The sequence below is a fragment of the Rhipicephalus sanguineus genome, chromosome 1 (assembly GCF_013339695.2).
Source record: "Rhipicephalus sanguineus isolate Rsan-2018 chromosome 1, BIME_Rsan_1.4, whole genome shotgun sequence".
In the NCBI taxonomy this organism is placed as follows: Eukaryota; Metazoa; Arthropoda; class Arachnida; order Ixodida; family Ixodidae; genus Rhipicephalus; species Rhipicephalus sanguineus.
Window position 1 is genome coordinate 230347045 of NC_051176.1, and position 15991 is coordinate 230363035.

The 15991-nt window shown below is 44.0% G+C and overlaps 2 protein-coding genes across 3 annotated transcripts; one reads left to right on the plus strand and one right to left on the minus strand.

Annotated features, from left to right (window-relative positions):
- Positions 1 to 942: 942 nt before the first annotated feature.
- Positions 943 to 6165, minus strand: LOC119373944 (uncharacterized protein KIAA1143 homolog). 2 transcript variants are annotated; one of them, XM_049420114.1, is made up of 3 exons: positions 5876 to 6165; positions 5682 to 5802; positions 943 to 1209 (listed from the first exon to the last, which is right to left on the minus strand). In XM_049420114.1, exons 1-3 carry the CDS (start codon positions 5981 to 5983, stop codon positions 1028 to 1030), a joined length of 411 nt encoding a protein of 136 aa, XP_049276071.1. In that variant the 5' UTR covers positions 5984 to 6165; the 3' UTR covers positions 943 to 1027. The 2 variants fall into 2 exon arrangements, with proteins under 2 accessions (XP_049276071.1, XP_037499935.1); XM_037644007.2 differs by having other exon boundaries at positions 943 to 1215; positions 5876 to 6159.
- Positions 6166 to 9037: 2872 nt separating this feature from the next.
- Positions 9038 to 10485, plus strand: LOC119373952 (replication initiator 1). The gene has a single exon (XM_037644017.2). The coding sequence runs from the start codon at positions 9326 to 9328 to the stop codon at positions 10163 to 10165; it is 840 nt and encodes a 279-aa protein (XP_037499945.1). The 5' UTR covers positions 9038 to 9325; the 3' UTR covers positions 10166 to 10485.
- Positions 10486 to 15991: the final 5506 nt, after the last annotated feature.

Consider the following 15991-nt stretch of genomic DNA (forward strand, 5'->3'; position numbering starts at 1 on the left):
TACGCCACGAAACGCAAATCCTCCAGGTAGCTAACGGCGAGCGTTATATACACACCCTTTACCACTGGACGGACTCAGAGACGGCAGGCGATAATAAGCGTTTCTTCATTACCAGCGAGATGGCGTTAGGAGCGCGACGGGCGCATTTAAAAGTCGTCGGCGAGCTCGCTCGCTCCTTCTTATATTTGCGCAGGGAGAACCTTGCCCTTCCGCTGTCTGCTCGCGCGGTTTTCTCGTAGTGAGGGGAAGAGGAATGTTTCAAGCTTTCACCGTGATGTCCGCTCTTATGTTACGGAGTGTACGAAAGTCACTCGAGCTCAAGGGATGCTGCTAAACGAAGAAACAGAAGATGAGCGCGAACTATCAAGTGTCACAGCTCGACACTTGAAGCACGCTAGTTTCCTTCGCTGCTTCGGCCGCCTTCGCAACAGGAGCGCTGTTCAAACTGAGAGTATTCATTGGCGAGCCTCACTTCGTATAGCATTAATTTCTTGCTATCGCATTCATTGCTTCGCCTTTGTGGCGAAACTGTGACTTTTTTTGGTATTGAAAACAAATATTTTTGCAAGGTTCTCAACACTTTGCACGGAGGATCCTCTATATAGTGAGGGTACACCATCTCAAACTGTGTTTTTTACACAGTTAAAATTTCATTGTAGTTGGCATTTAAAGATTCCATTGTCGTCATTATCTCATGCTTGCTGACCACCCTGTCAAAAAATATAGCTGTATCCACCCCTGCATTGATGCATCGTATCTGTAGACATTGGGTACAACAAACGTGGCAAATGGCGCAAGGTCGCAAGGGACCGAAACTATGTGTGCACGTCGTCCCTTCAATTGTGTAAAGGCATCACAGAGCGGTGCCCTACACTTTTATGACGCACATTTAACACGGACATGCTGTAAACAGCTGGCAGCAGCTACAGTCCGCTGTATCGGTGACCAACCTTCATGATTACACACACTGGTAAACCAAAAAAGCTGGCCAAACGCACGCAATGCCAGCATTTATCTGTGTGCACCATTAGCACTCGTCTTCATCATCACCAAAAGACAGAAGACGGTTGTCTCTGACTGAATTCACTTGCTGGCGGCGGCTCTTGTCAACCTCCTTGAGCCTCTTCGCTTGCCCATCTGTTGGAGTGGTGGCATCTTTCCTTTTTGTTGGCTTCTTGAACATTATCTTGCCATCAGAAGGTCCATTATCTGAAACTTCACACGTAAGCAACAATCAATGGCGATGATAAATGACTGTGTGATAGCCTAGTAGAGTTTATGAGAACGACAATTTGCAAAACTGGTCTTTGAGAATTGCTAGTGTTCTCACAGGTAAAAGCAGCCTCATTACACAGGCCAGGGATGCATGTTGGTTGGCACCAAGGACATTACTGTCCTCACAGACAATATTCTGCAGAGTAACAGAGAGCTGAGCTAGTTGGTAAGTATTCATTCTAAAAGACAGGGTGTGCAAACACGGACACAAGAAAGAAGTCAAGACACCACAAATGCTGACTAACGACTGCAAAGGTACACAATGACAGAAAAGAAAGAAGACACAAAAACTTATCTGTGCAAACCTAGGCAATAGGCGAACCTATCAATCCGGCATGCGTGTGGGTCTACGTGAAAGATAACTGTTAATATAATACATTTGATTTCTTCTTTATGCAAGTTAATCAACGGTTGACTCGCGCATGTGCTACCACTATTATCGATGTGCCATGCCTCAACCATCAGATGCGCTTCTTCATTCCTGTGCTGGTACAAAACTGCACATTCATCAAATTTTGGTGTGCACTTACATTCTCGACAATGTAAAGGTAGATTAGAAGGTGAGTCCGGTTAGCGATCTCTCATGTTCCAATAGTCTCTGGTTAACACAGGGACACGTCTGTCTTACGCAGAAGCGGCTGCAGCTAGAAGGAACCTGTACGGCAATCAGTGAATTTGTTGGTGTGTTTTACGAAACAAATGTCAGTCTGCTTCTTGTCTAATAGTCTCTTATTCTTTCTCTGCACAGTGGCACAAATCTTACCTAATTTATTGGCAGCCGTAAAAACAGCATCAACGCCGTATCTACTTACCACTTTCTTTAGCCTCTGAAATACGCAATGAAGGCAAGGAATACCTCCAACACGTTTCTTCCTATTGGTTTCTGCGACCATGCTCAGACTTAACAAAATGGACATTTTAAAATCTTTAGCGACAATGGCCACTGCAATGCGAGGATAACCTATCTCTAAAAGACGTGTAACCTGTGCGTTAAAGTTGGCACTCATTTTGTGCTCACACGACTTGGTGAGGGAAGATTAAAGGGACTGACAACCGCTCAGAACACGAATTGAGATAACCCCACTAAGAGAAGGAAGCTATACTGTATTGTCTAAAACGAACCCTGTTTTTCTTATTAAACATGGATTAATATTTTCATTTCATCACTCAAAATTACGGCAAAAAAGTGAACGTGCACATGTACCTATCACGTGACCTTTCACTGGTGTTGTGTACACTATTAATTGTCTCTATATTAGCATTGAAATACAGCACACTTTTTATTATAATCTTTTCTAACTTAAAACGTGCAGATATGTATTCGTTTGCACTGAGCAGAACAATGGCGCCGCCTTCGCTTGATGTATGACACAATGCTCATGAGTAGCAGCATGAACGTTGTTAGCCGGGGGCCCAGCAGCACCTGCCAACGTGTTCGAAAAGTACGAAGAGGGCCTCGCAGCCTCCGAGATTACCTCCGGCGCACGTTGCCGGACCTAATCGCTGAGGCTAGCTCGCAAGGTGGTAAAGAGATCTCACGTGACGGCGAGCGTTCGGGAAACTTATTTTACCTCCTTTTTATATTTTAAAATGGTCGAAAATGTCAGTATGAAGGTGGTTAACCACAGTTTCATCCACTCCTGTGAAAGCAAAACCTTGAGCATAATGCGAGGAGGGCTATCGGCATCGCTGTCGCTTCACAGCGTTGCTGGAGGACATCTACGTACAGTTCAGGGGCTTTTCCAGATAGAAAAATACTGCTAATAAAATAACCACGAGCTTCTGGGATTAACCGCTGCAGCTACAAGCACCACGAAGGGTGAGCTTTCTGTTGCACCGTAAAAAACTGGGTCGAGAAAACTCGGTTGTCAGTCCCTTTACGGCATGACATGGCTACACCATTTTTTACAACCTTAGAATACTTCGACGAGAAGTTTAACAGCGGTTTTGAAGATCTAGGAGAATACTGCCACCATATGTGGTTCTTCTGAAACCTTAAGGAAATGTCTAGAAATTGTATTCCATTATTCTGAGGCAACTCCTTCGTAAAGTTCAGCCCTTCTCCATTTATAATACGAATTTTTCGCTCACTGAGGTACCCAGGGATTCAAATTCCACACCACTACAAAAAATCAAGTAATCGTCCACATAATGAAAAACCTTAAGAATAGAATCACCTAAGGTGCTTTCTAAACGTTTGTCAACCTTGCTAAGGTATAAATCACTAAGAGTCGGAGCAACCTTTGAACCAATACAAATCCCTTATTTCTGCACATAAACCCCTTTTCTCCAACCTACCAGCGTCAACTTTAAATACATGGAAAGAATTTCTAGAAAAGCCTCCATAGAAATACCACATTTATCAGTTTCGTTCAGTTTCTTTCAGAGGAGGACTGCAGTGGTCGTAAAGTTTTTAGTATGGATATTGAGAACCTTTATTACTCTTTGCCGCATTAGGGGTTGTTAAAATGTGTTAATGACGGTATTACTGAAACACTGCAGGAAACGGTTTTCACTGATAAATTTGGTGTTTCTACAGAGGCTTTTCTAGTGATTTATACCGAGGAGGAAATGAGCGGGGAAGCTGAAATTTCTGGTACCCTGATAAGTTGTAGCACACCATGTAGGGCCTGCAATGTGATTATGCCAACAACCCAGCACTGCCTGCAAAGGGCTCCGGTGCCACTCAAATTACATCACTTTCACATTGTATATCTTAATATATTATTTTTCCAGGGTTTAAGAATTAACATAAAAGGCATATGCTGTGATAAAAATATTTTACAAATTTCAAAAACTCTAAAAAATAGCTCAGTGACAACCACAACACCTGGTTTGAGCAACTTTACCATATTTGTAATATTGCATATAACTAGCATTTATGACATACATATACAGGGTGGGTGGAAAGTAACTCCCTATCAAGAATTGTTTATAATTTTTGTAATACTTAGCCAATTTTAATGGAACAAAAATCTTTTTGCTCCTTACAGTAGGAAAATTGTTTTCATGTAAGCACCACCATTACTCTCCAATTTTTTTGTAAACGTGTTGTGCGATAAACCCGCCCCAAGAGGAACAAATCACTGGGCGTCAGGATGCCTTGCAGGCCATTATAGGGGGCCATGGCAACCCAACCAGCCTCCTGGAAAATGTGTTCTGAATAACATATAGACTCACAACTTTTGCTGAGGTCATGTGTCAATACCTCCAATGACATAAGTAACATATGTAATAAATTCTATGATTGTACCGAACAACATATTTTCTGTTTTATTAAAATTGGTTAAGTATTATAAAAGTTAGAAACAAGAGTCGTTTCCACTCACATGGTACAAATAGATTTTATACAGCAGAACCCCTGCAATACGTTTTTCACTGGAAGGGAGGGGGGGTGAGGACCCACCTGCAGTAGACAGGTAACATAACGTGCATATGCGGTCAAACTAATAAAACAGATGCACTGCACAGAGCTCCACCTCAGAATATTCATCAGTTTATGGCTTAAATATGTCCTTGATGGAGATCTGGCATTTCTTTCATACCTCTGCCAGAACCAGGCCCTTTTCGAGCACTTGGAAGGCCTAGTGGCAATCCACATCGCTGAACTTACTGACGTACTTCCTCAACACATCCAGCGCAGTGAAAGTTCACAAAGCATCAGGCAGGAACGTTTGCGGGAACGACGGGGGGTTCTGATATATATGTGTCTGTGAATTCTTTGCTGGGACTGAACACCAGAAACGTAACACGCAGGAAAAAATAGAAGTGAGGAATGTATAAGTTAGGTCCTACTCTGTTGTGTGTACACACAAACATACATCACAGAGGCTGTTCTTCAGTTGTGTAAGCTGTTATAGCTGACAGAAGAGAAGAGTTAGGTGGGCAGCCCTTTCAAGAAAACTGCCATATCAAGCAATTAACAGTTTAAATGCTTGATCTAATAGGTGCCATTTTTCTAACCTGGCATGAAGCAAAACCTGACAGCTGGCTGCACTGGTGGCTCTCTGCAGTCACGATTTATGGCTAAGAATAACATACACCTCAGATGGAAGTTAGTGGCCGATCATCGTCACGGCATTTACCAATGACCAGCGGCGCGGTTGTTGACGCAGGGCGAGTGTTCGATGCGATATCCGCCACTCGGCTTTAAAAATTTCAAGGCGCCGGTTCGTATGCAGCTCTTTGTCGGCGCAGTTCTGTAGCCGAAATCTAAATTCATGACCAGCAATGATTGCATGTTGAACAAATGGGATATTCTTCGCGTTTCCTCAATGGTTTTAACGACGCTCGGATGCCGCGCATCGCGCGTACGATCGCAGCGTCCGAGTCAGTTTTTAAGGGCATGTTGATAACGCTGCTTACCAAAGATGCAACTTACAAAGAACATATATGCGTTCAATTACCTTCTCTTTGACTGTGCATTTCAGCTTCCTCGGCAGTCAAATCACCCGCCTTGAGAACGACGACGACAGGCTTTTCGTCATCGAGGTCAGGGTCTACATCATCCACAGGACGGTGTTCCCTCTGTCAAGGAGCCAGCAGAAAGCAGTTATCCGCGATTACGGATGCTTCGAGAGTCCTCAACTGTACTTCTCACCTTCGTATCGATTGACGGGCCTTCTTTGTAGCCGACGCGCTCCTTAAGCTTCTTTAAGAACGGAGGGTCTGATGGCTTCACACATGTGACACTACTTTTTTTGGACATTTTTAATAAAGCGGCTCACACGCTGCCAGGCACACGAGAACACCTAAAACCGTATTCGCACCGGTGCGTTGCAGATGCGCTTGGCCATCCGTTCACAGCCCCTGGTACAGATGTGATGATGTGATGGCGGCGGCAGCAGCAGTCCGTCCGGGTTGGTTTGGCTTCGGACGTATTGTGCATGGTTTTGTCGTCCGTCCGATGTATGGTCCGATGCTTCTGAGGACAAAACCAACAAAACGATATAAAAAAAAACAAACAAACTCGGAGGCCATTTTAAACACCTGCCAACAGCAACACCTTCACTTTCGGTTTCGATGGTGAAGTGAGTTTTTAGAGTACATCTGGTACATCGGCCAATTTTTGAACGGCCATCATACCCAAGGTGTAACCGCATATGCACTCTCCTACAAGGGAAACTAATGAAGCTCCTTATTGAGACCAAGGAGGTTAAAAAAAAATTGCTGGAGTGGCGATTATTGCGCGAGAGTGAAGCCGTGCCCACCAAAAGATGGCGGCTGCGGCCGCCATCTTAGTAGGGGCACGATATATCATCTGCGTTTGGCGAAGAAAAGCGAGCGTTTTCCACGCACACCAGACGAGTTTAATATGGCAACTTCTACGGGTCAGATACTGCTCCAAGCGTGTCTTTGTGTTACTAGTTTTCATCAGTAAGCCTCAAAGTCATGGCAAATTTTATTGGAGATCAATCGCCAATACTCCACTCGACGGGTTACTTTTGTCGGCAACAACCTTTATTCGGCAACTATCCTTTATTCTATAATTAACGTAGTATTTATACTGAGAGATCAAAGCCATTTGATCTCTTAGTAGGCACCACCAGAAAAGAGCATGTTTCCGAGCTCTTTGGTGGGCAAAAGCTGGCTTCACTTGTGCTGGCAAGGCGTTGCGAGAGCTTCCACTCCAGAATTTTTTTTAAACCTCCTTGATTGAGACCAAGGAGGTTCTATAGAACCTCTGGAGTGGCAGTCCCGGCCGCCGCCAACGGGAGCAAGTGAAGCCGCCGGCGGCCATGTAGCTAGAGGAAAAACAGGCCGCGACCGCCATAGACGGCAATGGAATACGCGCGGCGCGCGCGTTGGTTTGCAGTCCCACAATCAAAAAATGAGATGGAAACTGCTTTAAACCCACGAACAGTTGCCTCTTCTCGTTTATGAAACAAATTATGTCATACAACCATTGTCAGCTGCAGACTTTCAGAATAATATGTTGTCGAAGGGGTGCTTCGTATATCGAGCGCGCTGGAACACTGTAATTACATATGTGTTACTAGGAACTGGGTTTTTGTGATGTAACGGCGTCAGTGTTCAAGGGGTAACCACAAGCTAACGTGGAACGCACTTATTCTCTTAACATAAGCACACATCTATCACGCGAACATTTGGCCAGAAGGAGGATTCGCAAGCATTAACCTACGTGGGCGACGTGTGCCATCACTTCTTCTTCAGTGGTTATTATTCAGGAAAGGAAAAAGGCACCTAATTTCTGTCTGCCTATAGGCGACACGGCGCAGTGCCTTGTAGGGGTGGGGGTAAGGAGGGAATAAAAGAATAGTAATAAAATAGAGAGAAAAGTGAGAGGAGCACATCCATCCAACGAAGAGAAAAGAGGACCCTCTCAGACTAGACGCATAAAAAAGTAAAGCAGCCGCGCCCTTCGGTGTTTCGGTTTCGGTTTGGTCGGATTTCAAAAGAGTTACATCTTGCTTTTGCCGCAATTTCGTCTTTTCGTAACTATTTGTGTTGAAGCTACGTCAAGGAGGTAGAAACTAACAGGCTTTTGTAGATGCGCTGGGAAAGCAGGAAACATTGTAGGTACACTGCCAGGCCGTCTGTCCCGTTCTGTCGAAGCAGTATTCTGCGAAGTGAATAGAGCAGAGGTGGTTGGTTGATGAAACGGGAAACAGCGCGGTAAACGACGACAAAGAAGGAACACACACACCACACCACACGAAGCGCTGTGTGGTGTGGTGTGTGTGTTCCTTCTTTGTCGTCGTTTACCGCGCTGTTTCCCGTTTCATCATGCTTTACCAACTAGCCAACAAGTTGACCTTAGTAGTGGTTGGTTGGTTGGTTGTTCCTTGGCAACCTGGCGCAACCCATCGCGGGGGATCGGCCATGAAACGGGCGGCACCTTATTTTAGAGATAAAATTGTCTTACATGGAGCAGAGGTGGTCAGAGATGGTCGAGCTGGTCACCGTCCTTAGCTCTCTAACAACTTCTTCGACCGGCACGTTCCCAGGTAGAACGCTGCGCGCAGTCTTTTGGAAACATGTAACACGGATAATCACGTCATGGAATGTTGCGTTTGCCAATCCCTCGATAAACATCCATCAAATTCGATATCCATGCACCGGATAAATATGCATGCACGCCGTCAGTCTTGTCTTGCAAGAAAACACCAGAAAGCTCGGAATTCTAAGGGCGTTCTGACTTCCTACTCGTACCAATATTGCTCGGTATACGTCCAGCTAGACTGCACCGACTTCGTGTATACACTTAAAAGTCACGTACAACGTCGTGTCAGCGAACATTTAAAGCGTAAAATTTTCGTCGCTACAACTGCACGCATGTATTACATGTATGCGCACCTTTCAAATTGTTTCCAGTTTAACAGCATGCACGAAAAACAGACAATCGTCAGCGAACTAAGTGAGGACACTTACACGTGAAAAGTGATCCCAGGCGTCTTCTTATTGCGATTTGTGCAGCCATAAGCGACGCACGAAGTCGCCATGGCCTCGTAAAATGTTTAACTGCTTTACAAAAGCATGCCACCGTCCCCAAAGACAACTGCGACGGCGGGGCAACGGAGCGCACTCCGTCGTCTGCTTCCGAGTTTTTCCTTTTGCAATATGGCGGCGACCGGCTTCACTTACGGGGGCGCCACCTCCACTCCAGAAGAAATAGTATATAACCTCCTTGATTGAGACACTCGGGCGCGGAGTGGAGTGAACTTCCGGCGTCACGGTTGACGTCAGAACCTCTCCCTGCTCTCCCTCTATGCATGCCCTCAGTTACCCGTCGCCCGTCCTCCACAAAACGTTTCAACGGCGGTCCGTAGTGGTTCAATTTGAAAAGTGATAAGTGGCGGTAACTTCATTCGGTGCGCAGGGAGCGCAGGCGACGCAGGTTTGTCTGGCATTTCCTATTCGCTGATTTTCAAATTCACACCGGGCGGTTTTGACAGCTTTAGTTTTGAACCGCTGCGACATTAGTGCGTTTGAACGTTTGGTTCGGAGACTTGTCTGGAGCGTGTCATTTCGAACTGTGCAAACACGACGTAAAGTGCTCCAGTTCCAACGTCTATTCAGTGTGCCCACAATGGCCAGCGGCAAGACTGTGCGATTTCTTCTTCCGCCGAAGACGTTCCCCGCGCTAACCCCTCGAAGACGTGTGCCGGAGCATTGCAAGTGCCGCTTTAAGTGCCCCACCTGTGAGGCCGTCTTCAGTCACTATGTTCTGCTTTGCGTGCACACCTGGAGCCATGCACCCGGCGACCTGCGCGTGCCGGATCCAGCCGTAAAGCCGTGCAGCATCCTTCAGAGCACGGAGAACTTTGGCCTGCAGTGCTTCCTCTGCCCCTTGCGATTTGCGTCACATTTGGCCCTACGGCAACATCTGGACGCCAGTCATACTGCTGCCGAAGACGTCAAGTTGCTACGGTTTGCGTGCGCTTTCTGCGCCATGCGGTACGCGTCAGCCGATCTGCTCATTGCGCATATCCAGCAACACGACGTTTGGGAAGACGGAGACTTCTATCCGCTATTTGCTGGTATCGTAGGCAAGCCGCTTTGCGAACGCGACGATACAGTGACGTCTTTTGAGCTTGATGACCTCATAAAAGAATTGCAGAAAATCGCTGGCGACTTGCCTGCCCAACAGCCAATGCGCAAGTCTGCCCTGTCCACAAAGAGTCGCTCCGGTGTGCACACGCCGCTCAACTACCTGTGTGCTCTGTGCGGCATGAAGTTTCAGCACGGCTACCAGATTGATGAGCATGTGCGCATGCGTCACAAGGGCTTTCTCAAGCTAATGAAAGCACGACATGCCTGCGTTTACTGTGGCACTAAATTCTTTAAGCTGTCAATGCTTAGGGAGCACCTACTCATGCATCATGCCATCTCAGTTACACCCCGAAAGAAAAACCCCGTGCGAGTTTGAGTGATTTAAGAAGTAACACTGAATGAACACTGCACTATATTTTTCAAATATATAAAAACCAGCAAAGTGTAGTGATGTAAAAAAAAAAAAATGTTAGTTTTATACTTCTCTGTCGCCTTCGCGATTTGACTTCAAGTCCCCAGTATTCTACAAGATTTTTTGCTACTCATTTAAAGGAGAACGAAGAGGAGCCATAGCAGCTTTTTAGGTGCACAGTCAACATGTGTGCTAAGCAAGCAAGTGCTGTATGTATCGCTGTTACAAAGGTTATGCATAGTCTATTTTCACCGGAATAATAAATGTGGTTATGGCTTCTGTGACCCTGAAGTATAACTTCGTGTTTCCGTACATTTCATTAGATATAAAATGTGCAGACCTACATCAGGAATGAGAAATTGGTGGCAGTTGAAGATAAGGTGCGATTACTTGCCCACTACTACGGAATATAAGTGCACTATTTTTTTCATAATACCAAGCACTTTCCATTTTTTTATGAAGTACAGGTGGTGTGTATTGGTATACAACTTGCTTGAAACACTTTCCGCAAAGGGGTATTATTTGTAGGTTTTGATTGATGTGTAGTGATTATGTGATAAGAGAAAAAGGAATTAAAGTGAAAAAAAAAAAACTAACGGTTGGTGGGGACCAAACCCACAATGACAATACCCACACTTCCTCTACTGGGCCAGCACTTAAGGTCACCAGCATTTAAGGGGAGCCTGGTCCCCCTTGCCTGGTAATTTCATCTTGGAAACACCACTTCATCTTGGAAACATACATAGAAGCATTCCATATGGTTTGGGAGGGCCCCCCTCCTTTCAGAAAAGAGACCAAACCCTGGCTCTACCGTACACTGTCTATCTTGTAGGCACTATAGCCCTACTTTCTTTGTGGGTGCAGGCCATTGTGCAATTGCCAGCTCTTCCGATTAGACATCACCATGCCCAAACACCATTCTACATGAAGAAAAATAATACTATCTGCCTTTATATCTGGCCATGGAGATTGCATTAGTATAAAGAAAGATATTGAGGTATAAATAATTGATTATCCACGACTGAAGCTTCACTTCAGCATATAAAATTGTTTTGGGGTCTTCTAATTTGACAACCTATATATTCCCTACAGATTCCCTACACTGGTACCACGAAAAAGTCTTATTTACAGGCAACTACAGACATAGGTAGTTATTTTGGTATGAATACATCACTGCTGCAGTGCACCACAGTGACTGTCATCATCCAATGCAACCAGTTTGAAACATGTAGATCTTTGAACATAAATCTATGCACTAAATTGAGATAAGCCACTGATGCACACACTGGTAGGGCCATCATCCTGGTTCATCTATTCTTCCTGACTTGATGTTTATTTATATTCAATGTGAATTGGATAGATCCTCTTGGAACAGGGCGAGTGGGGCTTCGTTCTCAGAGAAAATGCAGCCACCTAATTGCAAGCTTCTCTTGTGCATATCATGGGGAAAAAATGCTTAGAGTGGACAGACCTGATGATGCAGAAGATTGCTTGATGAATGCAGCTTTCAGCAGTATTGCGTAGCTAGTGTGATCACATCTTGCCAGGAGCTGATGTGCATATCAGTAGCTTATTATGCTGTGTCATCACCACTTCCAATTGTTTTAGTGTGACGTCAAAAAAAGATGTGTGCGAAAGTGTAATTTTTTTTCTTTAAAAGAACTTTCCAGTTTGATTGCAAAGTTGCATTTCAACATTCTGTACAGGCTTAAATTTATGCTCTACTGGTCTGACTCACAAACACAAGATGTGCTTTCCTGATGTGTCGTGTGTCTCCAGCAATATGATATGCAGAAATTCAAGTGTTCCTTTTAACAGCGGCCCATATAGTATTTAGAATGCAGTTATTGGCATCTTATCACTTTCAGTTTTTTTATGTTCATTTTAGAAAACCATTTATCAGTATTCTTGATAATGATAACTGACACCAAATATTTTTTAAAGAATATAAAAGATAAAAGGAAAAAGCTAACCTGGCACCAAAAACTGTACTACTTCTACTTTCAAGGCGGTATAGAAAAATAGCCACGTAATACAGTGCAAAACAAAAAAGTGTGCCAAAACTCAATGCAGAAAGGTCTTGGATAAACTAGTCAGGACAGAGCAAGGGAATGCGGCCAATTGTAGCCATGCAATCTGCAACTTGAGACAGAGAGAGAGAGAAAAGACATCTATTTGGTCCGGAGGAAGAGTATGAGGGGGTGTGTCCAGATAAGATTGCACACAAGATCCCGGTCACCATTCCCGCTTTTGATGAAATTTACTGTAGGCCAAGGCATTAGACCCAGAACAAAGGTTTTGAAGTTAGTTTTGCGAAAAAAGAAATCTGTTCGGCTGAAAAAAAAAAAGTTTTGGCCACAAAAAGCACTTTTCCGACAATTTCGCGATTTCTGAATTTTGAGCGCAACTAGGGAGAAAACGGTGCACTTCTTGGTCATAATATTTATTCTCCTCAAAGAACAAGTGAAATACAATTTTATGAGTCTATTATTTCCCTTTCTTGTTGAAGCACTTTTGAAGGAAAAAATCACAAACATGGCGAATCACACAAAATACCTGTATTTCAGGAATTTATTGCTGCAAACAAGTTAAAGTGAGGATAATAAAAAAACGGTACATATTAACTTTGATATTTGCGCTCTCTTTTAAAATAATTTCCGTGGTTTTATTGCGCTCCGTTTCACTCAATAATTGGGCTGAAACGTAAGTGATTTACAAAAAGCGCTGAAGTTTGAAAATAGTTTTCTCAAAAAGGCCATTATTAATTTTTTTTAATCCCTTTGATTGAAGTCAAGGACGTCATCTACTAATCTGCATAAAAAAAAAACATTGCATTATTTTGGTTCCTAACAAGCTATGATGCGTCAAATGTGACCAAGTCAGCCTAGCAGCCGCATCGTTCGTTATGTGCTTAAAATCGGATACAAGTTGTTTAAAACAATTGTACGTGACATAATCACAAAGCAGCAGCTCCACACCAACAAATGCGCAGCCAGATGTCATGGTTCAGCAAGCTTTGTCTTGCGATCAGCCGCTTGACAAACCCACTCGATGCTGCGGGCGCTCATTACATGAGTGCCATTTCGACTGCGGATGAGCTCCGCATGCGTGCCAAACTGCGCTCAGAGCAGGAACGAGAGAAGGAATGCATCACTGTGAAAGTTAAAGGCTATTAAGTACCAGCAAAAGCCGTATTATACAATGAAAACTCTGCCGACAATTTCGCAGTCAGCACCTTCAATACAGCACGCATGTATTTTTTTCCCTGCTGTTATGCCCGCAGCCACAAAATATCGTGATACACGCGTGGCTTGCGTTGAATATCATATCTGCAGACGCACAAGACTACAGTATTGGAAAAGCAAAGCTTTAATAAAGGAAAGGATTTGGACACACTTCTGTTCACAGCCGGCTGACACAAGTGTTGCATGAGATGGAGAATTGCAGTTTGAGTTGTTCGACCATCGGAAGCACATATGACAGCTTTCTTTAGATGTCAATGGCTTCCTTTTGTGTCATATGTTGCTGATAGAGTAAACCTAATTATCTTTAGGCCATCAGAAGAGATGAAGCAACACACGAGCGTAGGAGCTTATGTGTATTGCCATTTTTACACCATTTTTACAGGGCCAGGATGGCTGGACACCACAAAGTGTATGTCCAGCAAAGCTGGACATACACTTTACAATTACCATCAGCCATTGACTTGATTTGATCATGTGTGATGACCTGCAGCAATTGCTTCCAGTCTGAGCTAGAGAAATCTTCAAACACAGTCAAGCCGAGTACAATGTATTCAGTACCGACTACAGTGGCACCACCTCTTACTTTCCTTTGCGCCAAGTGGTACGACAGAAGAACGCTACCTTTTCTGGCATTTTGACCAAAATCAGAGATGGCAAAGCACTCACACCATAGGAAGCAAAACTTTTTACTGCATTCTTCGCTTCACGACATGTGCCAACCCATCCTGAAAGGGGGGTATTCTGAGGCATATTCTTACACCATTACTAATAACACCATTATTATTATCATGAGGGGCAGAGTGCACACCTCTGCTGGTATTGCACTACCTCTGAGATTGGAGTGAGGAGGACTCAGGGCGCCACGAAAAATCCTGACCAACTAAAGGATAACAGCTTGTGTGCTGTCCGTATAGGCAAACAAATATGTGTGTCGCCTTGATACGAAAGTATGAAAACTTTTCTTTCAAGGTTTATGCATGTTAATATGCTTAGGGTGGCCAAAGTTTGTTTTACTGACATTGTACATTTCAACCAAAATACAGTAGCATATACTGCTACGAGCTTTGCTTATCTTCTGCCTGCTAGCTTATTGTCTATGCAATCACTTTCCACAAAAAGAAAATGTAAATACAGTGTAAAAGTATGGTCCTTGCAAAGTTCGTACACAGTTAGAATGTATGCATTAAAGAGGGCCATTATTGCAGGCCAAAGTTTACGTGAAAAACGTAACAAATGCGTTTTGAGAGAACAAATTAATATCTAGAAGAGTTTGGATGCGAGGTCGTTGATATGGATCCATCATAAAAACACAGCGCTAATTTATACATGGACAGAGAAACAACATATGAGGACAAGCAGCGTCCGTCCTCGTATGCTGTTTCTCTGTCCATGTTTAAATTAGTGCTGTGTTTTAAAGACGATAGTCTTTCTTGGGGAACTTAAACGCAAAAATTTTGGTCTGTCTGTCTGTCTTTCTGTTTGTCTGTCTGTCAACCGATTCAGCCGCCCGGCCAAAGTTTAACCACTTGCGGAACGCCCAGCTACCTTGAACTGGTAGCACCGTTCATACTTGTGAACAATGTCGATCAACAAGAAAATGTTACGCATATCTGAGGCGCAACATCAATACGTAAGTATTAGACGGTGTGTTCCTTTACTAGAAAATACATAGATATGTAATTCTAAAGGTCCTAGTGTTTCTTAGGCTGCGCTCAAAATGCTAGTGTTTTGTGGGCTCCGCTGCAAATGCGATGCTATGAGCCAGATGCGGCGGTTCAACACAGAGGAGTACTCATGTAGTATGGCCAGCAGAAGACTATCGTCTTTCGACGACATTTGCAGCGAAGCACGCAGATACGCGACCAATTTTGAAAATGTACCCTGTCCACGAACATGATGAGAGCTCAGGAACGGCACGGATACGCCGCCATGCCAGATGTGCCCCTAGTGCACTTCCAAAATCTCGTTTTTAGGATGGAAATTAATATCCTCAAAAGGGTGCTGGTCTGGACCATTCAGGGATGAAAGTGGTACGCTGTCGTGTAGGGCCTAAAGGTTGAGGGACCCTGATGCGTAACAGTGTACACCCATCAAAGGCGGCAATCGCAAGGTGGGTGCTGCCTCAGACCCAACAAAAACCAGCCTTCTCTGATGCGGGAGTGACCTAACACATGAAAACCTTGTATGAAGTTTTTTGTTGGGCTTGTTGGCATGTTATTATTACAAAAATTACCTAGGTGTGAATATCCACACATACAAGAAGAGATACCAACAATTGCTTTCTTGTCTCTAGATGTTCACGCTTATCTTAGGCTTTCCTTTTAACAAACTGAAATTGAAGGTTTCAACATATGTGTGCAGGTTTAATAAATGTTGCGTACATCCCACTTCCACACTGTACAGGTAAGAAACTCTATGGTACAGGTGTTCCATGAAGGAAAACGTGGATGCTGTGGTTTCAAAACTGTTAGCTTATGATGACGATTTTGCAGACCAGACTTTAAAAAAGCAAAAATCAAGCAAGACACTTCTCATGGCTTGGCTG

What these genes read in the sequence shown, in the direction of transcription:
- LOC119373944 (XM_037644007.2), bottom strand. Translation starts at nt 5,983, where the DNA reads ATGTCCAAAAAAAGTAGTGTCACATGTGTGAAGCCATCAGACCCTCCG. An exon ending in GCCCGTCAATCGATACGAAG is followed by an intron (nt 5,803 to 5,875) that starts GTGAGAAGTACA and finishes GCTCCTTGACAG; the next exon opens with AGGGAACACCGTCCTGTGGA. An exon ending in AATGCACAGTCAAAGAGAAG is followed by an intron (nt 1,216 to 5,681) that starts GTAATTGAACGC and finishes TTACGTGTGAAG; the next exon opens with TTTCAGATAATGGACCTTCT.
- LOC119373952 (XM_037644017.2), top strand. Translation starts at nt 9,326, where the DNA reads ATGGCCAGCGGCAAGACTGTGCGATTTCTTCTTCCGCCGAAGACGTTC.